The following is a 25,686-nucleotide window of genomic DNA, read 5'->3' as shown; positions in this document are numbered from 1 at the left end:
ATGCGCTTCAACACTTCCTCCCAGGGGGGGCGGGGGGAGCAACAGAAACAGGCCGTGAAGATGATGGCACTTTCCTACAACCCATCCACCCTCTCTTCCCGTTTCTCCTTTCCTCTCCCCAGGTTTGTTGTGACCTCCTTTGAGAGCACTGCTGAAGAGCCTCCCGTCTCTACCGGTTCCGACGTTGACCCTGTCCCACTGGAGGAGCAGAAGGAGAAGGAGGCGGAGGAGGCGGCCCAGCCCAGCACTTGCTTCCAACTCGGGGCCTCCTTTGACGAAGGTGTCATTGACTTGAAGTGAAGACAGCCGGGGGGGCCCATCTTTGCACGCACTCCCCTCCCCGCCCCTCAGTTCTCTGCCCTTGGTCCCCACCTCCCATTTTGTACAGCCCTGTTAAAACAGGATCCACCCCAGCCAAAAGTCCCAGTAATTTTAGAAGTGGTCACCGTGTGCGATCCAAGAGGGGGGAACCCAGGGATCTAACTCCGGATACCGGAATTGTCTCTATCGATCGATCGATTGAATGAGAGGCCAACTCTGGAGAGGCCTGAATTGTCTCAGTTGATTGAACAAGAAGCTTGGGGTGTGTGTGTGTGTGGTGACGAGAGTGTTCACCCTTTTTGTGTGTGTGTGTGGTGTTGTTGGGGGAAAAAAATGCTTTGGCCGAAGGATCGGATAAGTTTTAATCGGTGAATTGATTCAACCTCTCTCTATTTTCACCTGGCACGGGGATTTCGAGGAACAGACTGCTGACAGTTGCAGGGTGGGGCAAGTTCTTAAGCGCCCCTCCCTCCGTGGCAACGGCCAGCAGTCACCTTCCCTTTCTCCATCGGCGCTGGAGGATGCTGACGACCTGGGCTATGTTGGAGATTGTCCCCAGATTAGGAGATCGGAATGGAAAGAACGGAGAATGGAAATTCTCTGACATTTCTCCCCCTTTGACGCTAGATCCTGGATCCGTGCCGAGGACGGCCTCCACCTTCCTGGTCTGAAACAAGAGCTGGCCAGGGGTCCTGCTTCTTCCGGGGTCTTCGCTTTCCTTCCATCTTCGTTTTTAATTGCATAGCTGCAGAGAAGCAGCGAGTCATTGCAAAACTAATTTCTGATGGGGTCAGAAGGGAGAAGCGTGTTAGTAAACAGTGGTCCAGCCATCTCTATTCAGTCTATTGCTTTGGCTCACTCGGTTCGAGTGTGCATTCTTCAAGTAGGTTTTTGGTCCGATCCAGGGAGGGACGGACGTACCGAAAAGAAATGTGGAATTCTTTCATTTAACGTGTGACAGAATAACTAGAGTTGGAAGGGACCTTGGAGGTCTTCTAGTCCAGCCCCCTGCTCAAGATGGAGGTCCTATCCCATTTTAGACAAAGGGTTGCCTAATCTCTTCTTGAAATCCTCCAGTTGTGGGGCACCCACAGTTTAATTTCCCACCCCAAATATATATGCGTCCTGTCCACTTAACGACGGTTTCTTCTACTTAGGGAAAAAAAAAACCTTGTTGGGGAACCTGATCCATTGCAAAACCAAAAAACAAACGAACGTGGCAGTTCTATTAAACCGTAGGCTTTGTACTTGTACTGAGCACATTTTAGGTTTTCGGGTGGAGGTTTTATATGCAGAAAAAGAGGAAGCTGTAACCGAGAAGCATCCGAAAGAGCAGAGAAGAATCTTCTAGTCGAACTACGTGAAAATTCCGTTCTAAAGGAGTAACTTATAATTCTTTCCTCTCACTTCCATTCCTCGCCATTCAGCTAGAACCGAAGAAGCTTCTTGGATGAGAAGCGATACGTCTTCGGGGGTTGGGGGAGGGGGGGAAACCAGCAGGAAAGTCCAGTTGCCTCTTGGAAAAGCACCTTTGGTTCAGACCCCCCCAGATGTCCGTCTGAAGAGTCAGTAGCCCCTGGAGAGGAAGATCGGCACCTGGCAGCCGTCTTCGGCTCCAACGCCAACGTTTCCTTGCCAGGTTCACCAGCTGGACTCCAATTCACCCTCCCTTGCATGAACAATCGCTCTCTGCTAGTTTATTTATGTGTATTTATTAATTTATTTATCCCCTCCCCCCACCCCCCCTCACGGGTCTGCAGACCGAGCAATACTTTCAGCGCCCTTCAGTTCGCTTTGGACCACGGAAGATGGCAGGATGTCCCCCCAAAAAATTCATTTTAGAACCAGATCTTTGTCTTAGCTTCCATGAATGTCTGAATACAGAACAGAACACCGAATAACGGAGTTGGAAGGGGTCTTGGAGGTCTTCTAGTCCAACCCCCTGCTCAGGCAGGAAAACCCTATTCCGTTTCAGGCAAAGGGCTGTCCGGCTTCTTCTTAAAAACTTCCAGTGTTGGAACATTCCCAACTTCTGGAGACAATTTGTTCCACTGATGAATTGTCCCAGCTGTCAGGAAGTTCTTGGTTGCTTCTCTCCTTGGTCAGTTTCCATCCGTTGCTTCTTGTCCTCCATTCAGGTGCTTTGGAGACTAGCTTGACTCCCTCTTCTTTGGGGCAGCCCCTGAGATACTGCTATGAATAGTCCTTCTTTTCATTAAACTAGCCGTGCCCGGTTCCGGCAACCGTCCATGTGTTCCATCCTCCAGTCCCCTTAATCCTCTTGGTTGCTCTTCTCTGCACTCTTTCTAGAGTCTCAACAGTTGTCCGTTTTCCTTCCTTCCTGGCAACATCTATTCTGAGATTAGGCCGAGGCAGGTCTAGGAAGGGGATTCCCGCCTCTGGGAGTGGCAATCTCCAATTTGCAACCCTTCCCGGTGGATCCTCCGCTCCGCCTTCTATCTCCTACCTCCTCTACCCACCAAGTTTCCATGATCCAGCCCCTCTGCCTTCGCCTAAATTGCCTTATGTTTTGCTCATTGGACAGAGCGGTTAAATCCATCTCGGCTGGGGATGGTTCTGTAGAACAAAACCCTTTGGACTGTTTTGCCTGCCCCGCTCTTCCCAGGCGGGGGGGTGGGAGGTGGGAGGTGGGAGGGAGGGAGGCAAGGCCTCGGCGAGACAAAACCTCGCCCCCCTGGGCTCGTGGGGAATGAGCTGCTGGGTTTCTAACCAGTCCATAGAAGAGAGCGATTGGGCGGGGTTTGCAGGGACGCCCTCCAAGACAGACAGTGGGAAAAGGAAGCATCCATCAAGCCACCAGCCGATGGATGCAGATTTCCTTCTCCTGGGCATGCAGCGGCCCCCTCCCCCGTGTCTCACAAAGCTGGGGGCCCCCAAAACAGCCAGTTGGCAAGTCGAGGCCCAGCGCACAACGAAATTCGGCCATTGCATCCCAAACCGATTCTAATTTCCAATCGGTGGTGCTCAATCACGCACACCGCTTTTCCTTGCTGAAGGAGTCAGCTGGGGACGATGGGAGTTGGAATACAGCCCCTCTTGGAAAGAGGCTCTAAGTCCCAGAGAGAAAGGAGGTGGGATGAGGGACAGAGAATGGCGCACAGGCTCCGTAGGGTTGCCAAAATTTGAGCAGAAATAGTCTCGGTGGCTTTTGGGATTTCTTTCGAAGGTCGCATCTCTTCCTTTTCGTTTTCACACCTTCGTTGGCGGACAAGGAAGCGGGTCTTGGCTGGAGATGAGGCACTTGCCTTTCTACTTCGGTGAAAATGATCGTTTTCTCTCCCCGTCATTCTCTCCGCTGTAAACTCTTTGATTCCAAAAGAGCGTTTTTGTTGTTTATTTTTTTTAATTTGGGAAAAGCAGGGTGTGATCTTGTGGCTGCTGCAAAACCTCGCCGAGAGTGGGAAGGGCAGGACGCTCGTTGTACATTAGCCAAATAATTCCTACGTACCGTTCCCGTTTTGCTGAGAGGGCTTGTGCACAATTGTACAATCCAAAGTCTTCCAGGCAGGGCTGGTGAAGAAGGTCCCGGTGCACACGGAAGGAAGGGCCAGCGGGCTTTGAAACACTCTTACAACCGTTCCGACTCCACAAGAGTCGATTGGTAGCTCTGTGGGGTCCTTGGGGCTCTCCAAGCTCGGTTGGTTTTCTTGCAGACGTTTCATGACCCAGCTAGGTAACAACATCAGTGCAAACCCCACCCCTTTCTAAGCGCTGATGACATTCCCTAGCTGGGTCACGAAACGTCTGCCAGAAAACCAGCCAGCTCGGAAAGCCCCAAGGACCCCACCATTTCGACTCGTCTTTGCTGTCTTCAGTTTTCTTTGTTTTTGTGCCTTTGAGTCGGCCTTGACTCCCGGAAACTGCCGGGAGGAATCGGGCGGTTTTCTCAGCCAACTGTCGGAACTGGGCCCTTGGTCCCAGGGTCACGAGAAAGTCACCCAGTCGGCTCCGCGTCTAAAGTAACCTGGTTTTCTAGCCTGATGCCTGACCCGCTGCTCCAAACTGGCTCTCCAGTGCTGGTGCTCAGCACCTAACCGCAAATTTGCCCGGCTCTTTTTTTGTATGCTTCCAAAAAGAAAAAAAAAAGGCCCTCTTGTGATGCTCCCAATTCAAATGTTGCCTTGAAGCTGAGTCTCCCAATGAAAAAAAAAGTGTCCCCCCCGCTCCCCGCTAATGCCCCCCCCGTTACCATTTCCATGGTGAAAAACGGTGCTGTATTTGTGTGACGTTTTCTCTCCCTCCTTTTGAATTGCAATGATAGTAGAAATGCATCCGTCCAGTATGGGGGTTTGTTTTCCCCCCCTCCCAAGGGGCAATTTTGGAAATCACAGAAACCAAATGCAAAGAAGGAAAACCGGTTCAATTTCTACCTTTTTCCCCCCGAAACGGGAAAAAAAAATGATTCTGTTTAATATGCCCCGGGCCGCGATTAATTTGGACTTTCCTACGGGCAACTCTTTCGGAGAACGAAGCCTCTTAGGTGAAACTGGGTGGTCTGCGCTCATCCAGCCGCAAAATCTATGGACAACCGGGTTTTTCTGCTGAAAGGAGACCAGGATTAAAATCCTCGGGGAGAGACGGGGGGCTTTGGACTTGATGCGCTGCTTTCCTATATGCCAGGCAGGTTTTCTGCTGGTACCCAGAGCTGTGTTTGCAATTTGTATGTGACGGTGCATCGCTCCTGAGTCCGTCACTGAAAGAGCGTGCAGTCAGGCTGGCGTGGTTCTTAAACAAGGGTGATCTGGAAGCAAAGGGTCAATTGCCAGAATCTTCTGGCTCAAGAGAACGTTTTTCTTACAGCTTAAACCTAATGGGGTGGGGTGTAGAATTTACTATACTCATTGACTACGTTTCCCCTTCGCCTCCCAACAAACGCTCCTACTCCCGAACAACAAAACCAGGTTAGCCTTCTCTGGCCTGGCACCTGTTCAAGTTACCAGCCTCTTCTCTTTCAGCACCGGCCCATGCTGGTTGGGGATGCTGGGAGTTGTAGTCTTCAGAGAGAGAGGAGGGGAGATGATGGGAGGCCGATCTCTGTCTTTTTTTTGGTTGTTCGATTGTTTCTGTCTTCCTTCTTGAGCCGAAATCTTGGAAAGGCTTAGCAGCATTTTTCCTGCCCGGTCGAACTTCCACGGTTGCAAGTAAAAGAAGGAAGAAGGAAGAAGAAGAAGAAAACAGCACCTGGGACAACGAACCACCTTTGCCCAGAAAACGTGGCAAACGTTTTGCCTCTTTCAAGATCACAGCCACGATTGTAGCGTTTTAACATTACACACTGAGCTGCTGCGGTCGGCTTTGTACGTCTGTTCTGTTTGTGCCGTTTGACTTGGTGTCTTGAGTTTTTCCATGTTTCCCTGAGGTTCTCTGTTGTCTCCAGAGGAAGAACTACTCCTGCTACTATTCCTTTCTTCCCTTCTTCATCCCTTCTGCTCCTCCTCCTCCTCCATCCCTCTTCCTTCCTTCCTCCCTCCCTCCATTCGTTCATTCCTCTTTCTCCATTCTTCCTTCTCCTTCCCCTCCTTCCTCTTCCATCTTCCCCTTCTCTTCCATGTCTATCTCCTCCTCCATCTAAGTTGGGGGGCGGGGGTGCTGTCGGCAAGGATGACTTGCTGAAGTTTACGAAAGGACCTCCTCTCGCCAGACAGAAGGGCCTTGGGAGCCGATGCGTGTACAAAGCCCGTTTTGTCGTCCACACTGGTCGCTTGTTCTCCTGTCCCCCCCCCCCACTTTCTTTCCAAAGAGCCCCTCCAGCATCGCCCGGCAAGAGTTTAGGTGTGACTCCCCTGTGCCCTCCCCACTCCACCCCCCAAAGCAACCGATGGGGAAGGAAGGCAGATTGGGACCCCCCCTGTTCCACTCCACATCTCCCTTTTCCTACTTCCAAGCACGACGTAGCTTCCACCGTCGATCTGGCGGCCCAGTTTGGGTGGGTGAGAAATCATGCTTGGACAGTCCAAGCGGCTTAGGAGAAGAATTGGCGGGGACAACCAACCTATCGGCAGGAAGGAGTGGGAGAGTCAAGGTGACGGTTAACGCTTAAAATCCGTGACGCCTCCTCCTCAATCTCACTCTTTGTGATTGGCTGATGAGGTCCAGCGGTTGCTCACACTCAACTCTGGTGGGTTTCTCCAAGGTGGATCCCATGCCGGATAATTTAAAAAATGCAAGTTAAAAGTGGCTGTGAAGAGTCTCAGTCAACCGGGTTGCAGTTGTATCAGAAGTGATTTTATTTTTATTTTTTGGGAAAAGGCCACTGGATTGGTTCTCCCCCCCACCCGCCCCCAAAGAAAGAAGAGGTTTTGCTTCCCATCCTGGAAGCTTCATCACTTCTATTGGATGGTGTGGGAGATGGAAGGACATTTTTTTGACAGTTGAGCTTCGTTGGCAGGGGACAGGCAGGAGGGGGCATGAGAATGGCAAAAATTGTGTTTTCTTTGCAGGCAACTGGTCTGAGGTGACCCCGAGGCCACGGATAAAACTCGCGAGTAACCACAACGGCTATCGGGGTTGTTCCCAATCCCAATCCTCTCTGCTGGATCTGTAGCTCGGGGTTGAACTGTGGGACCCCTGGTGCTCTCTGGCTTCGTGGTTTTCTTGGAGACATTTCATTGCCCAGCTAGGTAACATCATCAATTCTAGAAGGAGGGAGACAACTGTATATATAAAAAGAATAAACCCCCTCCTTTCAACCACTGATGGTGTTACCTCGCTGGGCAATGAAACGTCTCGAAGAAAACATCCAAGCTCAGCACCAAAAACCTCACAATTTCAGCTCCTCTTGGCTGTTTTCAATGTATGTGTGTGTGTGTTATGGCGGTTTTCAGAATTTGCCTCCTTCTCCCCAAGGCTGAGAGAGAGTAACTGGGCTACCCAGGTGGACCCTGAGGTCACAGATAAAACCCTGAGTAACCACAACGGCTCTTGGAGAACGTTACGGCTAGTTGACTTCAAAGAAAATCCAACTTTTCCATTCTCACCTTCCCTCACCACCATCTGTCAGGACCTTTTGTTCCCCTCATCCACCAATTCATCTCAGCTGTCAATAACTCTCCTTCCATCTCCCACACCATCCAATAGAACTGATGAAGCCTCCAGAGTAGGAAGCGAAACCTTTTTTTCCTTCCTCAAAGTTGTCTTTTTCAAAAATAATATTTCAAAAAAAAAACTTCCAATACGAGTTAAAAGGGGGCTTGGAACGGCCTCTTCACCACCTCCATAGGTTGATCAGAAAATTAAATCACCTGAAATTTTGGGGGGGGGCTTAAGTCCCCCCGCCCACTTCTCGATGCCTCTTGGATCACGGCTTTCTTCACACCTAACTTTTTTGCTGGACGGTGCCCCTTTGACTGTTAACTCTTGCGGTGGGATTTTGTACTTTTCAATGATTCTGTGCTGTCAGCCTGTGGCTTATCCTCTTGTGAGTCTCAAAAGTTTAAATTATACCACCAAGTGTCTTAAACTTAATTGTATTGGCCATTGTTTTTTCAATGCTACAAGTAATGTATTATTTTCCTTTCTTTTCTGTGTGTTTTCAAAGCTTGTAAAAACCAAACAGCGCGAGAGAGAATCATACTTTGAATATAATGGCAAACATCTGTTCTGAAAGTTCCATAGACCACAGTTGTAAAATCAACTGTTGGGTTGGTTTTTTTTTCCTTCCTCGATATGTAATAAATATTTATGACATTTGATAATGCTATTTATCGTTGGTTTGTTCCTCTGGAATGCGCTTGTAATTCACGAGCACCTCAAACTGTTCTTGCTTCTCCCTGGACTTCTGAATATTGAACAGGGGAGAAAAATATACCCCTGGATCGAATCCCTGTCACTGCAATGGCTCCGTTGTCCGGTGCCAACAACCAGACTCACAAGTCAGGAGTTCAATTAGCTGTTTTTATTGTTCGAGCCCACCCCCAGGAATCTTCTGGTTGGACCTAGATAACGCTAAATGAAGTTCAACAGCATTCAAAGGAGGGATGAGACTTCGCCCTCTTGTGCCAACATCCAGGCTAATTCCCTGTTTGACGCCTCCCCCCCCTGGCTTGGCTATTCTCTCTCCGGCACCCTTGTTGCTTTTGTGGATTTCAGATCAAGATCAACCCAGCCAGGAGACCATACACCATCCTGGACAAGCGTTGGTCCAATTATTTTCTTGAAAACCTCCAAAAAGGAGCACCCATCTCTCCGAGAGACAGGCTGTTCCCCCAAATCATCCTGACCAGCAATGCAATTGGAATTTGCCTCCTTCAAATCCTGTCGACTATTCTGCGTTTGTATTGCAGGGCAAATCTTAACCGCTTTCTATGTCGCATCCTTTCTATTTTTTTTTTTATTAAATTCAATCTTATCCCCTTTCTACCTTCTTTCCTCGAGGCTACTGAGTTTTCCGTTCTCCCAATCGTGCTTTTTATATTTCTTTACCAAACGCTCCAAGGATGGTTCCTTTAATGAAAATTACACCATCCTCGCCTCTGCTTCCAACTCCGTATAAGAACAAACAGCTCAGTTACTGTAGTGGTTCATTTACTGAAGCAACACTGAAGCAGCATCCTTGTTTCAAATGTCAAAAGGCAAAGGTTTACAGGAGGAAATCTGAGCACCCTTTGGGCCTGCAGATCAGAAAAAGTAGCACCGCTTTTCATTACTGACATTTTCGGGCCACCTTGGTGAGGGGAAGAGGCAGAATCTGGAATTTGCCGGAACCGTGAGGCCATCTTCAAAAGAACGGAAGGCTTTTGGCCTCACCAACCAATGTCTTTGCCGCCACCTTAGTGAAGTCCACGATGAAGGGAAAAATAAAATCTCGCGTGCTGAGGTCCTAACGCGGCCTGCGAAAATGCGCCTCGATCTCTTCTAGACTTTTCCCTTTTGTTTCGGGAACGCAGACAATGGTGAAGATGACGTTGAGTAAACAGGTGGACGAGAATAGCCAGAAGGTCCCATAAGGGGTTAGGAGAACCTAGGCACGAAAGGAGGCCGTTGGTTTAACTTTGGGCCAAGGCACGGAAGAGAAGGAGGAGACAGCGTGGGTCACCATGAGGGCAACCCGAGACTCCGAGGGGCAAGAGGGAATGGAGCTGTCATAGAGACAGAGGCGGAGCCTGGGCCGTCCGTCAGCCCTCAGATGGAGAGCCAACAGCCCCCAGGTCTGGAGGTGGCTGATGAGGAAGAGGAGGAACAGCTGGGCTCAGTGCCTGACACAGAAGGCAGAGGAGAGGAGAGCAGTGGAAATCTATGGGCCGGCTGGGATTCCCTCACTTACCGTGAGGTCGTGGAACTCCTTGGTGACCAGGAAAGCCATGAGCCAGTTGGTGAGGACACAGGCCCCGCTGGCGATTCCCCGGGCCCTCAGGGGAAATATTTCAGACATCACCAGCCAGGGGATGGGGCCCCAGCCCAAGGCGAAACCTGTGGGTGGAAGAACAGCAAAACAAGGCGTTTGTTGGATTAGATCGGGCCAGGGAAACAGATAGCCCTACCTAGCCGTGGAGTGATGGGTGCAACCTTGGGCTGGAGGAACCCCTAAGGCAGGAGCCAACTAAGGAGGAATTTCCTGACAGTGAGGACAATCGACCAGTGGAACGGTTTCCCTCCAGACGCTGTGGGTGGGTGCGCCATCACTGGAGGTTTTCAAGAAGAGATCACGGGATCCCTCTTTTCCCCCCCCGAGAGCCACCACTTCTGCAAGGCCCTCACTCACCCATAATGAAGAAACTCATGCTCAGCACTGCCAACCAGGCCAGGGGATGTCCTTCCTCCACAGGGGGGGTGTTCAGCACCTGGAGGTGGGAGGAATTGCTGGGGCTGGGGACGGTAATTCTGAAATAGACCCCAAACACCGTGGCGCTGGCAGCCATGATCATTCCTGGGAGCGAGAGGGGGAATGGAAGAGAGGAAAAAAACGCGAACTCTTACAAAAAAAATTGGGGAGACTCAAAACTTGCCTCAATTTGGGGAAAGAGAGCCGGTCCCCTCCGTCCTACCTGAGATGACGAGAAGAATTTTTCGTCCGGTTTTATCAATAATGAGAGCGGCCGTTGCTGTGAAGATGACCTGGATGGAGCCAACAATGACGGTAGCCGCACTGCTGTCCTGGGAGACACAAAGGACACGGAAGGAAGCTGTGTTGGACTTCTTAGGCAAAAGGACAGGCGTTCAACTCAAAACCCTTCAAAGTTACAATGGCACTCTGACAATGACTTACGACCGTTCCTTGCACTTATGACGGTTGTGCCACCCTCATGGTCACGAGGTCAAAATTCAGGGGCCTGTCTTTACTGAGAGGAGGTAGCATCCCAGGCTCACATCTGCAAACTTCCAAGCTGGTTTCCGGGTGGGGGGAGCTGGGTTCGCTTAAGGGCCGCTTTGCTGCAGGGATTCGCTAAACAACCACGGCAAGCAGGTCGTAAAATCGAGTGTGATTCACTTACCAACTGCTTTGCTTAGCAATGGAAATGCTGCTCCCAGTTCTGGTCATTAAGTCGAGGATGATGTAAGTTAAGGAAATGTCCTTTGGAACAAGGTCTAGTCTAATAAAAAGAAGGACTAGGGGTGACATAAGGGCAGCCTTCCAGTATTTGAGGGGCTGCCCCACAGAAGAGCGGGGGTCAACTTAATAGGCAGAGCACCAGAAGGCAAAGAAGACATTGGAGAATCGTTTGTCTCAAATTGGGGTTGGACTAGAAGACCTCAAAGGTCCCTTCCAGCTCTATTCTGATTGACTGTCCCGGTGGCTTGATTTGGTCCATACAATCAAGGGGTGTCATTCTACCACCCCAAGTTAATCTCTAACGGAGTCGAAACAGCCCAGGAGAAACCACAACCCACAGTTCACTCCCTCACCTTAAAGTTGGCGTCTTCGAAGATAGTTTCGGCGTAAAACATCAAGGCGTTGATCCCGGACGCTTGTTGGAAGAACATCATGGCCACCCCAATCAGGAAGGGCTTGTAGATGGAGGGGTTCTTGAACTCGGCAATGCTCATTTCCTGCTACAAAGGGACAGGCAGGTAGTCCTCGGCTTACAACAGTTCATTTAGCGGACTGTTCAAAGTTACAACAGCACTGAAAAATTATTTAGGGGAAGGCTTCGTTTTTTTTCTTCGTTTTCCCTCCCCTTCCTCCTAGTTTTCTAATTTCTCTTTTTAGACAGATGAATGGATGGGTACATACATGCTTTAATATGGGCCCTATGCTTAATGGGTGGATCAAGGTACTTCCCTCTGGCCCGGATTCTTCTCTGTGTATTTTATATTTTGGCAAAATAATTAAAAAAGGAAAAAGAAAAGTGAAAACGGAAAGGAAGGCCTTAAGCAACGAGGCCCTTGGGGACTGCCTGGTGGATTCTTCCCTCACCTGTTCGTTGACGTTGGCTTCAATCTCCCGGCATTCCCACTCGTGATCCACCAGTGGGCCCCGCAGGAATTGCAAAGCCGCGACGGCTTCAGACTGCCGGTTCTGGCGTAGCAGGAAGCGAGGAGTTTCGGGCACAAAAGCCATGAGCCCCAGCAGGAAACAGGGAGGGATGGAGCTCAGCACCGCCAGCCAGCGCCACTCCAGCGCCATGCCTGTGGGAGGGAGGGAGGGAGGGAGGAGGGCTGGTCTTAGGGCCCCCCGAGGAAAAATATTGGACAAAAACAGGCTCATGGCTAGAAGAGATGATGCGACAACTTATTGTGATTTAAAACCAGAAACCGGTTGGGGATCTTACCTGAAACTTAGAGCAAAGAAAATGTATATTTGATTATTCATGTGAAGAATCGTATTTGCTCAAAATTGAAAAAAGGAGCAGACTGCGGTGCTTTCTTTGGGTTTTCAGGATGAAAATTACATAAACAGATGTCTTGTTATCCACTTTTTTTCTTCAATCTCCTTCCTTCTTTCCTTCCTTCTTCCCCTCCCTCCCTCCTTCCTTTTTCTTCCTTTTCTTTTTCTTTCCCTTCTTTCTTCCCCTCTTTTTCTTTCTTTCCTTCCTTTCTTTTCTCTTTCCTTCCTTCCCTTTTCTTTTTCCTTTTTCTTCCTTCTCTCTCCCTTCTTCCTTTCTTCCTCCCTCTTTCCCTCCTTCCTTCCTTCCTTCCTCCCTCCCTTCCTTCCTTCCTTCCTCTTTCTCCTTCCTCACGGTTCCTTCCAGGGAAGATGGGACAAAAAGCCTCCCACCCACCAAGATTTAACAACACATCTTAAGCCAGAACATGACCTGCCAGGTAAGCTCCCAGGATTCCAGTTACTACCATCAGCTGAACACATGAACCAAGGACTCCTCGGATCTTGGAATGAGACGTTTCGGATATATATATCTAAGACATAAGCAAGAAAAATTAAATTAACGGAGAGGACCAGGCAGGTTGTGGAACCTTACTGTCGCCTTCATCTTCCAATTAAAACTGGTACTTTGCTTATTTTTGCGTCTTGCCTTAATGAGAACAAAAATGAACTTCAAAGACAAGGGTTGACTGACTTTAGCTCAGCACGAGGTAGCTTAGGTTAATTCCCCAATTCCTATATCCAGGCAGGCGGATGCAGGAACGACTTCTGAACGCTCGTACCTTCTCAGCTGCTATTGCTGATTTAGCGGTAGGGGGTTTCTCTTATCCTCTGGGGCAGGGGTCAGCACCCTTAAACACTCAAAAGAGCCATTTGGAGCCGTTTCCCACAGAAGCCAATAATATAACAACCCGGTCCCTCCCTCCCACCCACCCACCTCCTGCTCTGGAATAGGGAGCGAGTCTCCATCCCCCTTGCCTTCTCAGGCCAGGTGGGGAGTGACGGGGAGGGGAGGGGCCAGCCAGGTATGGTGGGATCAGCTGACGGGGAACCGCAGCAGGAGGGCCGAAAGAGCCGCATGTGGCTCCAGAGCCGCAGATTGCTGACCCCTGCTCTGGGGAAATCACACGGGCATAAGATGGACACAGGATACCCCTTACCGGAACTACCAAGGATGTGACGCCACTGGCCAAGCCACACAGCAGCCTTCCCAGGTAAAGCATCCAGATGTTCTGGGCCGAGACGATGATCAAGAAACCAAAAACATACGGGACCGCGCAGAGCATAAGGCTAAGTTTCCGGCCAATTTTGTCCACCACGTATCCTCCGAGTGTCCCGCCAGCTGCGGCCCCCAGCGTGACCACGGACTGCCGAAAGACACAGAAGACAAAAAATGAGAAAAGCAGGGAAATGAAACGGCAGGTTCCGGGGGTGGTGGTGGCCCGATCGGCTCACAAGTCCTGGTGGCAACTCACCCCAAACCAGGACGCTTGCGTATCATCCAGCCTCAGTTCTGGGTTGTGGCTTCGCTTCAGGCTAGGGATGGCCGGCGAGCTGTAGCCCAGCACAAAGCCGAAGCTGAGCGGTCCTAAGACGGCAGCGAAGGTGGCCAAGTAGAGATTGTGGTTTTGGACTTTGCTGTGAGAGAAACGAGACCAACTGGTGGTGAATATCGGGTTGGATCTACTACCCGGGAACAGAAGCATTAAAGACATGTGGCTTGTTAAGTGTGGCGAGGACTTTGCACACCGATGTTTCCCTGGCTTTCGTGGGTAAAAGGAGTTTAGGTGCATCTGTTTATGAGTTTGAAGAGCAGACAACTAACTGGATCCACAAGGAATTCCAGCGTTCCTAAGTCAACAGATATGGATGAGCTGTATGGCTTACACCAGGGGCCGGCAACGGCATTGGTGACAGGAAGGGCATCTGGCCAGTGAACACTCATCTCCATTCAGTTGCCCAGATTCCACCTCGCGAGGGATTATGGGGTCGTAAAAGAAGACGATAGGATAGAGATTCTTCAAATTTATTATTTAGACATTTAATTGCCTTCCCCTCCATCTAGTTGCTGGGGAGGGGGGGAGGACACTGGTGTTCTTCACAATATTGTTATGTCTATTTACAACAATCAAGCTGGCCCATGTGGGCTTCAGCAGAAGTCAGAAACTGAGACAATTAAGACACAGAGCTCACGGATGGTTCACTGATTGACTGATAGATTCATCCATCCCTCCATCCAATTTCTACTCTGGGCAGCTCACCCTTCAACGGATCTGGCCAGCCTCATTTCAGAAGCAGGAATACATACACACCTCAAATAAATCTCCAGCTGAGAGGGTCTTCCAGCAGCATTCAATTCCGTCTCTGGGTTAGCATCCAAAAGGGGTCTATATTCCTCAGAAGCCATTGGCTGTGCCCCAAAGAAGACGCTTAATGATAGGAAATTGTCCCTTAAGTCCCTTGAAATTATAAGGAAAGGGGGGGACAAGAAAAAACGAGAAGCAAATCATATGACTTCAAACCACTAGCTTCCTTAGTTATAAAACTGCAGACTCTTGATTTTAATTTTCCATCAGAAAAAGACACACACTCTCCATTCTTTGCTTTGCTCAAAAAGGAGCTATTTGCGGTGGGCTTATTCCTGGAATACCCTTGAGGACAAGACCATATAATCATCTTTACAGCCAGCAATTCTCTTTCCTATCTCTTCCTTAGACTCACTTTATTGTCACTTTGAATGTACACTAATCGGCATACATGAAAATGAAAGTTGGTTGCATGCAGCTTCTTGCTTAGACAGTGACTTCTATTTTCTCTATCTGATCAACCAGAAAAGCAAGAATGAGGAAAAGAGGAAATTATGGTATTGAGGACTGGATGACGGCAGTCTGAAGAAATTTTCTCTCTCCAGAAAATACCCCCAGAGCTTCACGATTCAGATCAACACGCAGCAAGTTCATGTCTTGGCATGACACAAGCTCTCACAAATCACTAGTTTGACACCAGGTAATCTAGGCTTGTCCACTCGGACAGCGCCCCCCCCCTTCCATCCAAGCAATGAGTTTCCTTTTGAACCCTCACACCAAACTGGTTCTCTGAATTGGCCCAAAACTGACTAGACCTTAATCAGTTTCACGCCTAAGACTTTTGCCCACCCAATCAGTTCCAGCACAAACCCGTGTTTGAAAAAAACCACTTTTTCTGATGTTTGCGGGGGGACGGGGAAGCAATCTTGTCTATATGTAAGCTGAAATAATTTTGGGTGGGTGGGTGGAGGGGCAGCTTTTCTCTGTAATTTATTTATTTATTTGATTTGTCACTTGCTTACAAGATAATAGGTATAAGTATATACATAGTTATGAATACATGAAATGGGTACATATAAGAAAAATAAAAGAAACAATAGGACAGGGACAGTAGGCACCTTGGTGCACTTATGCACGCCCCCTACAGTCCTCTTAGGAAGGGAGTGAGGTCAATAGTAGACAGTCTAAGGTGAAAGTTTTTGGGGTTTGGCGAAGAAACCACAGAGTCACGTAGACTATTCCAGACATTGATCACTCTGTCGTATTTCCTGCAATCAAGTTTGGTGCGGTTAACCTTGAGTTTGTATCTATTGCTCTTGTGTTGTTGTGGTTGAATCTGAAGTATTCATTGACAGGTAGGACTTGCAATGTATGATTTTATATACCATACTTAGATCAGACTGAAGGCGGCATAATTCAAGGTTTTCTAGGTCTAGAATTTCAAGTCTGGTGGCATAATATCTGACATGGATGCCAAGAGGTTGGCATCCTGCGGTCTCTGCCTTTCTGCTCAGAGAGCTTCCTGGAAGGTGGACTATGTAGGAGGAAAAATGCATTAATCTTGGAAAGCTGGCATTGATCTCCTCCGTTTCCCCTGTTTACTCCCCTTCTGGGGATCAGCGGCCACGCCCGATGCGTCCGAGAGGGGGGGAATGCTTGGGCATTGTAAACACAGGCAGCGGCTGGCTTTTCCCATTGCAACATCCTTCCGCCCTCCAGCTCTGCCAGGCCCCTGAATTCCCAGGTTGGGAAGAGAATTGAGATGCGAATCTTTGCAGAGGGCGCCAGGTTGGGGAGGGATCTATCTGGGCAAAGCGACCATTCCACCCTTCGGCACAGCCCTCCAAAGGGACAATATTGGGAATCCAGAGCATGCAAGACATGCAAAAAAGGGGGACTGTCCCGGAGCCCCCCCACTCACCTTTTCCTCCCCCTTCTCCTTTTTTAATTCCAGCCCCCAAGAGCGGCGCTTCCCCGCCGAGCCCAAATCTAACAACGGCCGATTCGTTTGCAGCGGGTTTGCAAGGTGGAACCAAAGACACCGCCCCCCTGGGCTCCGCTTTCCGGGCGGGGCCACACAAGGCGTAGGACCGGAAGTGCATCGGCGTTAAAAAAGAGAAGCGGCATCTGGTCTTGCTTCTCTTTAGGCCTTTCTAGGAAAAGAAGCGGGAAGGGCGCTCTACTCTCTCCATCTCTATGGACGACGCCTCTTCCTCTTCTTTCCGGAGACGCGGGTGGCGTGCGGGGATGACGTCAGTGCCTCAGCGCCGGAAGCTCCCGGCCAGGAGCTCCGCTGGGATCCGGTGGCGGCAGGTACGACCCCCGAATGAGGCGGCGGGTGGGAAGGAGGGAGGGACCCGAGGTGCTGGGGGAAGCCTGGGGTAGGGGACCGGGAGGGGGCACAGGTTGTTATGGAGACCGCCTGCAGCCAGGGGGCGGGGCCAGCAGGGTGGGAAGGAGGGAGGGGCGGGGAGAGGTTCTCGGGGGTTGGGTGGGGCGGCCACGGAGGCCGCTGGGGGTCAAAGGGGGGCTGCTATTGCTTGCCCCCCTTCTCCTTCCAGGGATGAGCCCCAGCCTGGCCTTGGCGAGTCAAAAAGGGGCGGGGGGGCGTCAGAGGTGGGGGGGTCGGGCTTGAGGTCAGAAATCCCTTTTAAATCCCCCTCCCCCCCCACAGAAAAGGTCAGAATACAGAAGAAAGAGGGTTGGGAGGGACCTTGGAGGTCATCTAGTCCAACACACACACACACACACACCCTGGGGTTCAAGCAGGGGGACCCTGCCCCAGTCCAGACAAGGGGCGGCTGCCCGAATGGATTTGAATGGCAGGAGAATTGCAGTTTCAAGAGAAGGGGCGCAATAGAGCAAGGCGGTCTTAGGATAAACAGCAGCAGCATGTCTGGTTGGGGGATATCCAGTACCCTGGAATATGGAATGAAGAGGGGACCTCGGAGGTCTTCTAGTCCAACCCCTTGCTCAAGCGGCGGGGGGAGGAACGGAACGACCCTCTGCCGTTCCAGACGAGCGGCTGCCTGAACGGAGTGGAAGCACAACTGACCAGAGAAAGGGAAAGCAAAGTGCGGGCGGTCCTTGACTTACAGCAGTTCATTTAGGGGACCGTCCAAAGTTGCAACGTCGCTGGGGGAAAAAAAAAGCGACTTTAGGACCCTTTTTCACGCTCACGGCCATTGCAGCACACACCCATCCCAGTCACGTGACTTGCATTCAGGTGCTTGAGCCCTGACTCACATTTATGCCGGTCGCAGCGTCACGGGTCCACTTTTTGCGACCTTCTGACAAAGTCATAAAATGGGGCAAAACTCCCTGAACAAATGTCGTACTTGAGCAACAACACAAGGGCTCGGTCGGGGTCGAGGGCTGCCTGTAACAACACTGGTCTCTGAAGCAACAGCAGGGCGTATGATGGTCAATACCATTGAATATAGAACCATAGGCCTGGAAGGGTCCAGTCCCTTCCTTGCTCAAGCAGGGGACCCTATACCATTCCAGGCAAATGGCTGTCCAATCTCTTATAAGGCTCCATATAAACATAATCCAGCAAAAATATAACTGTAAAAGAGACCCTTTAGGTCACACCCCGAATAAGTGTGTTGGAAGGGACCTTAGAGACCCCATATCGTGTCAGACAAATGGCTGTCCAGGCTCTTCTTCGCAACCTCCCGTGGTGGGGCACCCACAGCTTCTGGAGGCAGCCAGTGAGGGGGGCTCCTGCCTGTCAGAGGGGACAGGGCGGGGAGAAGGCACCTCTGGTTTTTCATCTAGACAGGAAACCAAACCACCAAGGTCAGCACTTCCTTTATTGTAAGCGGGCAGTAACAGCATCTCGCCAAGGATTTCTGAGACCACTTCTCCCTCCCTCCTTCCCTCCCTCCCGCTCTCCAGAAAACCAGGGAGGGGCCCTTCTGTGTCACTTTCCATGCCCCACCAATTCCTTCTCCGGCTGAATGTTGGCTTGTTTTTGCGGCTCTTCCTCCCAGAGTCTCCTCGCAGCCTATTCCAGCATTCGAAGAACGCTGGAGTCCTGTCTGAACTAGTTCCAGGTAGTCTCTTCCCAGAGATTCAGAGGGGTCTGAAGTGCAGAGCTTGTGGGAAGCAATTGCCCCCACGCTGTGCCTGGAAGCGTTCAGTCTTTTGTGGGCAGAAGCGTGCAGGCAATGTAGATAGATTATGGAGGAATATTTGAGGTTTTTGTGTTGTAATAGTTGTGTAGAACAAGTTCCTGGAGACAGTTGGCTGCAATCCAGAGCCAGTTTTGTGCTGCAGAATGGCCCACGAAACTCAGACCTTTTATGTCATTCCCTTTGTTATGGCTGTTGTTCATTGTTACTATTATTTAATTCATGTTCATGTCTCCTGTCAGTTTGTTAATCCTTGACAGTTTTCTCCACCCTGCCTTAAAATCTCTATAAGTGTTTTATATAATGAAGCAAAGCAAAAACAAAACAAAAGAGACAGCAGGTCGTTGCCATGAGGTGACTTCAGCCGTTTAGCATGAGTGATCAGCTAAAAGGAAGAAAAAAGAAGGGAAGGATGAAAGAGTATCGGGCGGGGGAAGGGAGGAAGGGAAGAATGAAAAGGGAGGAAGAGAAGGAAGAAAGGAAGGATCATTTTAACCATTCTATTTCTTCCCACACATACTTTTTTACCCAAAAGTTTGGCCCCATTTTTAAAAAAATCTCATTTCTTAATCCTAACTGAAACAACTCAACTCTTGAAAAGTTAATGGAAAATAAAACGAGCTATTTAAGGTCCTATTTCATTTAGGCAAGTTTTGGATATGCGTTAGCAACCATGGCTTTTAGAGAAAGACTGGGCCTGTCAGATATATTTAATTTAGCCATAAATTAGAGACCTTCGGAGGGTGGGGTCTTTGGTGCTCTCTGGACTTGGTTGTGAATTTCATGACCCAGCTAGGTAACATCATCAGGGCCTTCCCATATCTTGGGTTGCATCCTGATGTTTTCCAGGCAGCCAGAGACTGGTCATTGTAGCGCGACTTATCTGGAGGATTAGTAGATTCCCTGGGCCAGGCGTGCCTTAGGGGAGCTCGGTGGACCTCTGAGGAGCCTAGGATGGCCTTGGTTACTGTTATTTGTTATTTGAACAGGAGAAATGGCCACAGAGGAAGGTCAACCCCTACTGGGTTCCAAGGAGGAGAAGGAGAATTGGCAGCAACCCACTGAGCACCATCCTATCACAGACAACTATCGAAGGTAGATGCAACCTCTTTGCTAAGCAGCTCAAAGGCTAGGAATAGAAACTGGGAGCAGAGGAGGCACGAGGGGGGTTTCCATTCACCGGTCCTCTTTCCCTTGGAGCAGCTGGAGCATCGAATCACCAAGCGAGCTGTTCCTTTTCGGACTTTTCGGACCTTCCCTCGTTTAAGTCGGGGGGTCCTTGACATACGATCGCCCGTTGACCCCCAAATTTCTGTTGCTAAGCGGGACGGTTTTTCCAGTGAGTTTTGCCCCCTGTATAAAATTCAATGATTTTTTTTTTTTTTTACGACCTTCCTTGCCACCAATGTTAAGGGATGCCCTGCAGGGGTTTAAGTTAGCGACACGGTCGTTGAGCGAATCTGGCTTCCCCCCTCGATTTGGCCTGTCGGTAGGCCGCCAACGGGGATCACGTGACCCCGGGGACACCGCAATAAATGTGAACCAGTTGCCAAGTGTCCGATCCCGTGACCACAGGGAGGCTGCCATGGTTTTGCATGCAGGGCTGGGATTCAGCCGGCTTGGACCGGTTCACACGAACCGGGTGTTCAATTTACATTTGGTTCACCAAACCGGTAGTCGAACCGACCAGCTGGCCCGCCCCTCCCCTCCCCGGAGTCTCCACGCGGCCCGTGTTGGATGAAGGTAAGTAGAGGGTCCCTGCGGAGGCCCTGGGAGGGCTGTTTCCGGCTTCCAGGGGGCCTCCGGTTTTCGGGGGAAGGCAAAAAGTGGCCCTCCCAGAAGGTTCCGGTAGGCCACACCCACCCAGCAACCGGGCAGCGAACCGGTTGCTGGGAGTTTTGAATCCCATCCTTGTTTGCATGCGAAAAAGGGTCCCAAGTCCCTATTTTCCGGGGCCGTTGTAAGTTTGAATGAACGGTTGTAAGTCAAGGGCTCGGAGCACCGCGCAGGCTTTGGGGCGTGGGTGTGTTTAAGGTCTTTGTAGCAACCTTTGCCTTGGACTTTGGAGTCGAGCTAATCCCCCCCTTGTTTTGTTTTTTTTGATGTCCCGCAGGTAAATGTTTCCATTGCCTTATGGAGAGAAAGGAGTTCGAAGCATGGCTTGATAACCTTTCTGTCACGTTTCTCTCTCTGGTGGACTTGCAGAAAAATGAGGCGCTGGACCACCTGATCGCCCTGAGTGGGGCCGCCCAGCTCAAGCACCTCTCCAACAACCTCGAGGCGCTTCTCAAGCGGGACTTCCTCAAACTGCTCCCGCTGGAACTGAGCTTCTATTTGCTCAAATGGCTCGACCCTCAGACCTTACTCACCTGCTGCCTCGTCTCTAAGCAATGGAACAAGGTCATCAGTGCCTGCCTGGAGGTGTGGCAGGTGGCCTGTCGGAACCTGGGTTGGCAGATCGATGACTCTGTTCAGGAGGCCCTGCACTGGAAAAAGGTCTACCTGAAGGCCAACCTGAGGATGAAGCAGCTGGAGAGCCACGAGGCCTTTGAAACCTCCTCCTTGATTGGGCACAGTGCCAGGGTGTACGCACTTTACTATAAAGATGGACTCCTTTGTACAGGTAGGGAAGTCCGCCCAGCTCCAGAAACTAAATGAGTGGCTTGCGAGGTTTGGAGGCGCTCTTTAGTCGAAGTCTATGGGTTGTAGTGTGGAATCGAACCCAGGAACACCCCCCCCTCCAAACCTGGTGCTTCCTGCGTCGAAAGGATTCTGTTCTGACCCAGCTCCCCAAACACGACAAACCCTCCGTAGCTGAAGCAGCAAAACGTTTCTCTTTCACCACAAGTCCAGCTGGCAGGGGAGATGAATTGTTGTCTGCCGCAGCTATTCGTCTCTGCCCTCTGCCTTTGATCCCCAGAGCTAGGGTGGGGCCTCCCTAGCAGCGGTGGCTCTTCCGTCCCGAGGACCGGCCCGTAGATTTCCACTGCTCTCCTCTGCCTTCTGTGCATCCACGCGTGTCAGGCCCTGGACCCAGCTGCTCTTCCTCCTCTTCCTCATCAGCCAACAGGCCACAGCGTAACCTTTCTTTTCTTCCCGTGGGGCTGTAGGTTCAGACGACTTGTCGGCCAAGCTGTGGGACGTGAGCACGGGGCAATGCGTCTACGGCATCCAGACCCACACGTGTGCAGCGGTCAAGTTTGATGAGCAGAAGCTGGTCACCGGCTCGTTCGATAACACCGTAGCCTGCTGGGAATGGAGCTCGGGAGCCAAGACCCAACATTTCAGAGGCCACACCGGGGCAGGTACGTTGAGGTTTTGAGGAGAGAGTCACACCAGTTACGCAATTGTTTGTGTAGCCTTGTCACTTGGAGCGGCTTCCTTGGTTTAGCCGTCATTCCGCCACCCATCTTGCAGGCTGCTTAGGACAAAAATGGCAGTAGAGGAAAGTAGTTCTGGCTCAGAATTGAAGCAATGGGTCCCTGGTGCTCTCCGAGCTTGGTGGTTTTCTTGCAGACGTCTCATGACCAAAGTCGATGGCATCATCAGTAGGAGTCATCGACACTAACACTGCCAGCACTGATGATGTGACCACGTTTGGTCATGAACCGCCTGCAAGAAAGCAACCCAGCCCACCGAGCGCCAAGCACCTCCCATGCCAGTGTGTCCCTTGCCACTCTGACCCGCTTCAAAAGACTCTTCAGATTCTACCTCTTGGAGAGTCTTCGGCACAGTCCGTTCTCACCCCTGGCGGCGAAATCGAACGAAGGCCTTTTTTGTCCTCTAGTTTTCAGCGTGGATTACAACGACGAGCTGGATCTCCTGGTGAGCGGCTCGGCGGATTTCACGGTGAAAGTCTGGGCCTTATCGACCAGCGTCTGCCTCAACACGCTGACTGGGCACACGGAGTGGGTCACAAAGGTGAATAGCCTTTCTCCTTCCCCCAAGACTCCCTCTCCGGTTGCTTGCATGGAATAGGATAGAATATTGGAAAATAGAATAGAATAGAATGCAGAATAGCCTAGCATAAGATAGAATAGAATCCTTTATTGGCTAAGCGTGGTTAGATGCACAAGGTGCATAAACTCTGAGTGTACATAAAAGCTATAGGTGATAAATCATCATCGTAGTCGCTGAACAACAGAAATGTTGGGCACAGTTGTGGTCACCAGCTGAGGACTAGCCAGAATAGCACCTGCTGTTTTCCTGTCTCTGGAGGATGGAAGGATTTACTTTCCTGATGACTGTATTCCACTCAGAGCTGAAGAAGCTTCTTGGGTGAGAAGTGAAGCCTCCTCAAAGAGAAACAAAAGCCAAGTTGCCTCTTGAAAAAGCCCGTTTGGGTGGTCCCTGTGCCTGGTTGTTTGGGCCTGTAATGCCCTAGAGTGGCGTCCCATGGGCAGGAGCTGAAACAGTTTACGTCAAGGGTGTGAAGGGGTCTGCAGATACTCTCTCAGGTCTTCCACGCAGCAGCCTTCCCCCTTGTTTGCAGAGGGCATCAAATCTGGCTCCGTGAATCAAGCTCAGGAGATATAATCTGAGTGCACCGGAACAAATCGTGGATGCGTTAAGTTGGCTTGTCTCGTGTGGCTGCCAGCATCCTTACCGAAGCCACTTTTTGTTCTAATGGCAGGTGGTCTTACAAGAGAGCAAAGTCAAATCCCTCATGCACAGCCCTGGCGACTACATCCTCTTAAGCGCGGATAAATACGAAATCAAGGTACGTCCCGCTTTTGATTTACCAGGCTCCGGAATTGGGGGGTGGGGGGGGGGTCGGTGTTTGAGGACTGTATGAACACAGGTCGTTCTCCACTTAACGACCACAATGGAGCCCAACACTTCCATTGCTAAGCGAGGCAGACGTTAAGTGGGTCTCGCTCCGTTTTACAACCTTTCTGGCCACGGCCGTTCCGTGAATCACTGCCGTCGTTAAGTCAGTGGCACGGCTGTTAGGCGAACTGGGCTCCCCTACTGACTCTGCTTGTGAGAAAGTCGTAAAAGGGGATCGCAGGGCCCTGGGACACATCACTTCATAGCGAAGCTAGTGTGAGATATTTTGCAGTGTAGAAAAGGAAAGGGGGCATTTGGGAGAGGAATGATTCTTTCAGGGCAGGTTGGGGGCTTTTCTGAAAAATTAGTGGCTAAAAGCAAGTGAGAAATGGCAGAAGGCTGCGTCGCCACAATTCCCCGGTTTTCTAGTTTCCCCTTTGTTGTTGTTGTTGCAGATCTGGCCCATTGGACGAGAGATCAACTGCAGGTGTTTGAAAACCTTGACGGTTTCTGAAGATCGGAGCATCTCTTTGCAGCCTCGGCTACACTTCGATGGGAAATACATTGTGTGCAGCTCGGCCATCGGGCTGTACCAGTGGGACTTCGCCAGCTACGATATCCTCAGGTAGCCATTCCGAGTTTAAAATGGGGGACGGTGGGAAGAGAACCCCGTTGCCCGCTGCTCCTTTTATACCCAGAATGCGCCGGGGAGGCTCTGCAACGAGCTGAGCTGAGCTATTTTCTTGGTGGATCGGTAGTTGTTGAATATCAGATTGGCAAATCTTCCCTGGAGGTCCTAAGATGCTTCTGGCACTTGCCGTATCCTGTCCGGACTATCTGGTGCTCTCTGAGCTTGGTGGTTTTCTCGCAGACGTTTCCTTACCCAACTAGGTAGCATCATCAGGGCTAGAAGGCAGTTGGGTTTGTGGAGTGGAGGAGGGGGAGGATTGTGGAGTCCTTGATGCTCTCTGGGCTTAGTAATTTTCTTGCAGACATTTCATTACCAAACTAGGTAACATCCATCAGTGCTAGGAGGGAGTGGGGTCTGTTCTTTTTATATATTATTGGCTTGCCCTGTCAAGTGTTGGTAGACGCATTCGTTTTGGTCCTGATCCTGTTGTATTGCCCACTCCGAAGGTTTCATGGACTCCTATCTTATGTGATTAAATGTCTGGTCTCTCTTATGTATTGTCAGATCGGTATGGTCCCGTTTCTCTGAATGTAGCCGTTTTGTGACACTGTCTGCAAACTTAGGCAGACCTTGGTCATGATTTTACCATCAGTTGTAGTGTATTACATGCCCTGTAATGTTCAGTTCTATTTTATTGTATTTGCTGTGTTAATGTTTTGTGCTGGTTTTCTGCTGGCCTCTGACTGAAATAGATTGAATGACTGACTGATTGATTGATTGAGTGTTCTTGGGGGTTCCTTGATTAGGCTGTTGTTTCCTGGCTAGCATATTTGCATTGGTGAGTCCTGGATTAGTGTTAAACTTGGTGCTAATCTCTGCTTGTCTGGGTGTTGGTTGCTGGTGAGAAAGCGTTTATGCTCTTCTCTTCTGGTTTTTCCACCCTCTTCCTGCAGGGTTATCAAACCACCGGAATTTGCAAACCTCTCCTTGCTGGGCTTCGGCGACGTTTTCGCCCTCCTCTTTGATAATCACTACCTGTACATCATGGACCTGAGGACAGAAAAATTGATCAGCCGTTGGCCGCTGCCGGAATACCGGAAGTCGAAGAGAGGTTCGAGCTTCTTGGCGGGAGAGATGTCTTGGCTGGATGGCTTGGACGGTCAAAACGACGTGGGCTTGGTGTTTGCCACAAGCATGCCTGACCACAGCATCCACCTGGTCTTGTGGAAGGAACATGGCTGAGCTCAGCCAACGGACTCGGGGGTGTGTGTGTGGCTTTATATATATATATATATATATAAAAATATATATAAATATATATAATAAAAAAATAAAAATAAAAAGAGAACAGAGACTGCCTGCAACGAATCCAAAGGACAGTGCTTTGCATGAACCAAAGTTAAGACGAGGTTTCATCCTGCAACGCAAAATCTTTTTTTTTTTTTAACCATTTTTTCCCCCAATGCTATTTTGGAGAGGAGAGAGAGAAGCCTATTCAATTTCTTTCTTTTTCTCAGAGCGAAGCTATCCCGGCATCTTGACAGGTTCCAACATTGGAGATCTCAGGTTCCAACATTGGAGATCTCTCTCTCTCTCTTTTCACACACACACACACACACACACACACATATATTTGTGTTCAAATATATCCATTTGAGTATATTTGGATTTGGGGTTTCTTAGGGGTTGGCAGGGAAAAAACCCCAATGCATTTGAAATTTGAAATGCATTTCTTTCTTC

The 25,686-nt window shown here is 50.1% G+C and overlaps 3 protein-coding genes across 13 annotated transcripts in view; 2 read left to right on the top strand and 1 right to left on the bottom strand.

The window, feature by feature from the left end:
• GARNL3 (GTPase activating Rap/RanGAP domain like 3) overlaps positions 1–4,412 on the top strand; it is a 44,752-nt gene extending 40,340 nt beyond the window's left edge. For 2 of the 3 annotated variants that reach the window (XM_026712449.2, XM_026712450.2), the window contains exon 29: positions 123–3,656. In XM_026712449.2, the coding sequence (XP_026568234.1) occupies positions 123–300 (178 nt within the window). In that variant the 3' untranslated portion in view covers positions 301–3,656. Of the gene's footprint in view, positions 1–122 lie in introns of all 3 variants that reach the window. The other variant, XM_026712451.2, reaches the window with a different exon arrangement.
• A 4,238-nt stretch (positions 4,413–8,650) lies between these two features.
• Positions 8,651–16,598, bottom strand: SLC2A8 (solute carrier family 2 member 8). 4 transcript variants are annotated; one of them, XM_087914286.1, is made up of 11 exons: positions 16,331–16,598; positions 14,416–14,562; positions 13,579–13,741; positions 13,264–13,470; positions 12,537–12,636; positions 11,696–11,907; positions 11,185–11,328; positions 10,326–10,434; positions 10,043–10,207; positions 9,605–9,750; positions 8,651–9,301 (listed from the first exon to the last, which is right to left on the bottom strand). In XM_087914286.1, exons 2-11 carry the CDS (start codon positions 14,508–14,510, stop codon positions 9,161–9,163), a joined length of 1,482 nt encoding a protein of 493 aa, XP_087770412.1. In that variant the 5' UTR covers positions 14,511–14,562; positions 16,331–16,598; the 3' UTR covers positions 8,651–9,160. The 4 variants fall into 4 exon arrangements, with proteins under 4 accessions (XP_087770412.1, XP_026568346.1, XP_026568348.1 ...); XM_026712561.2 differs by having other exon boundaries at positions 11,185–11,331; positions 16,331–16,527; XM_026712563.2 differs by having other exon boundaries at positions 11,185–11,331; positions 14,416–14,532; positions 16,331–16,472.
• A 19-nt stretch (positions 16,599–16,617) lies between these two features.
• FBXW2 (F-box and WD repeat domain containing 2) lies at positions 16,618–25,303 on the top strand. Of its 6 annotated transcripts, none has more exons than XM_026712559.2 (8): positions 16,619–16,722; positions 19,535–19,640; positions 20,659–21,168; positions 21,656–21,850; positions 22,333–22,466; positions 23,179–23,265; positions 23,771–23,940; positions 24,900–25,303. In XM_026712559.2, the coding sequence occupies exons 1-8, from the start codon at positions 16,657–16,659 to the stop codon at positions 25,186–25,188; spliced, it is 1,557 nt and encodes a 518-aa protein (XP_026568344.2). In that variant the 5' UTR covers positions 16,619–16,656; the 3' UTR covers positions 25,189–25,303. The 6 variants fall into 6 exon arrangements, with proteins under 6 accessions (XP_026568343.2, XP_026568344.2, XP_087770410.1 ...); XM_087914284.1 differs by having other exon boundaries at positions 16,636–16,722; positions 20,751–21,168; XM_087914283.1 differs by having other exon boundaries at positions 16,674–16,718.
• The last annotated feature ends 383 nt before the right edge of the window (positions 25,304–25,686 follow it).

Source organism: Pseudonaja textilis, chromosome 17 (assembly GCF_049901715.1).
Source record: "Pseudonaja textilis isolate UNSWEBS1 chromosome 17, rPseTex1.2, whole genome shotgun sequence".
NCBI lineage: Eukaryota > Metazoa > Chordata > Lepidosauria > Squamata > Elapidae > Pseudonaja > Pseudonaja textilis.
Note: the sequence above shows the minus strand (reverse complement) of the source record. Positions and strands in the feature narration are given on the sequence as shown.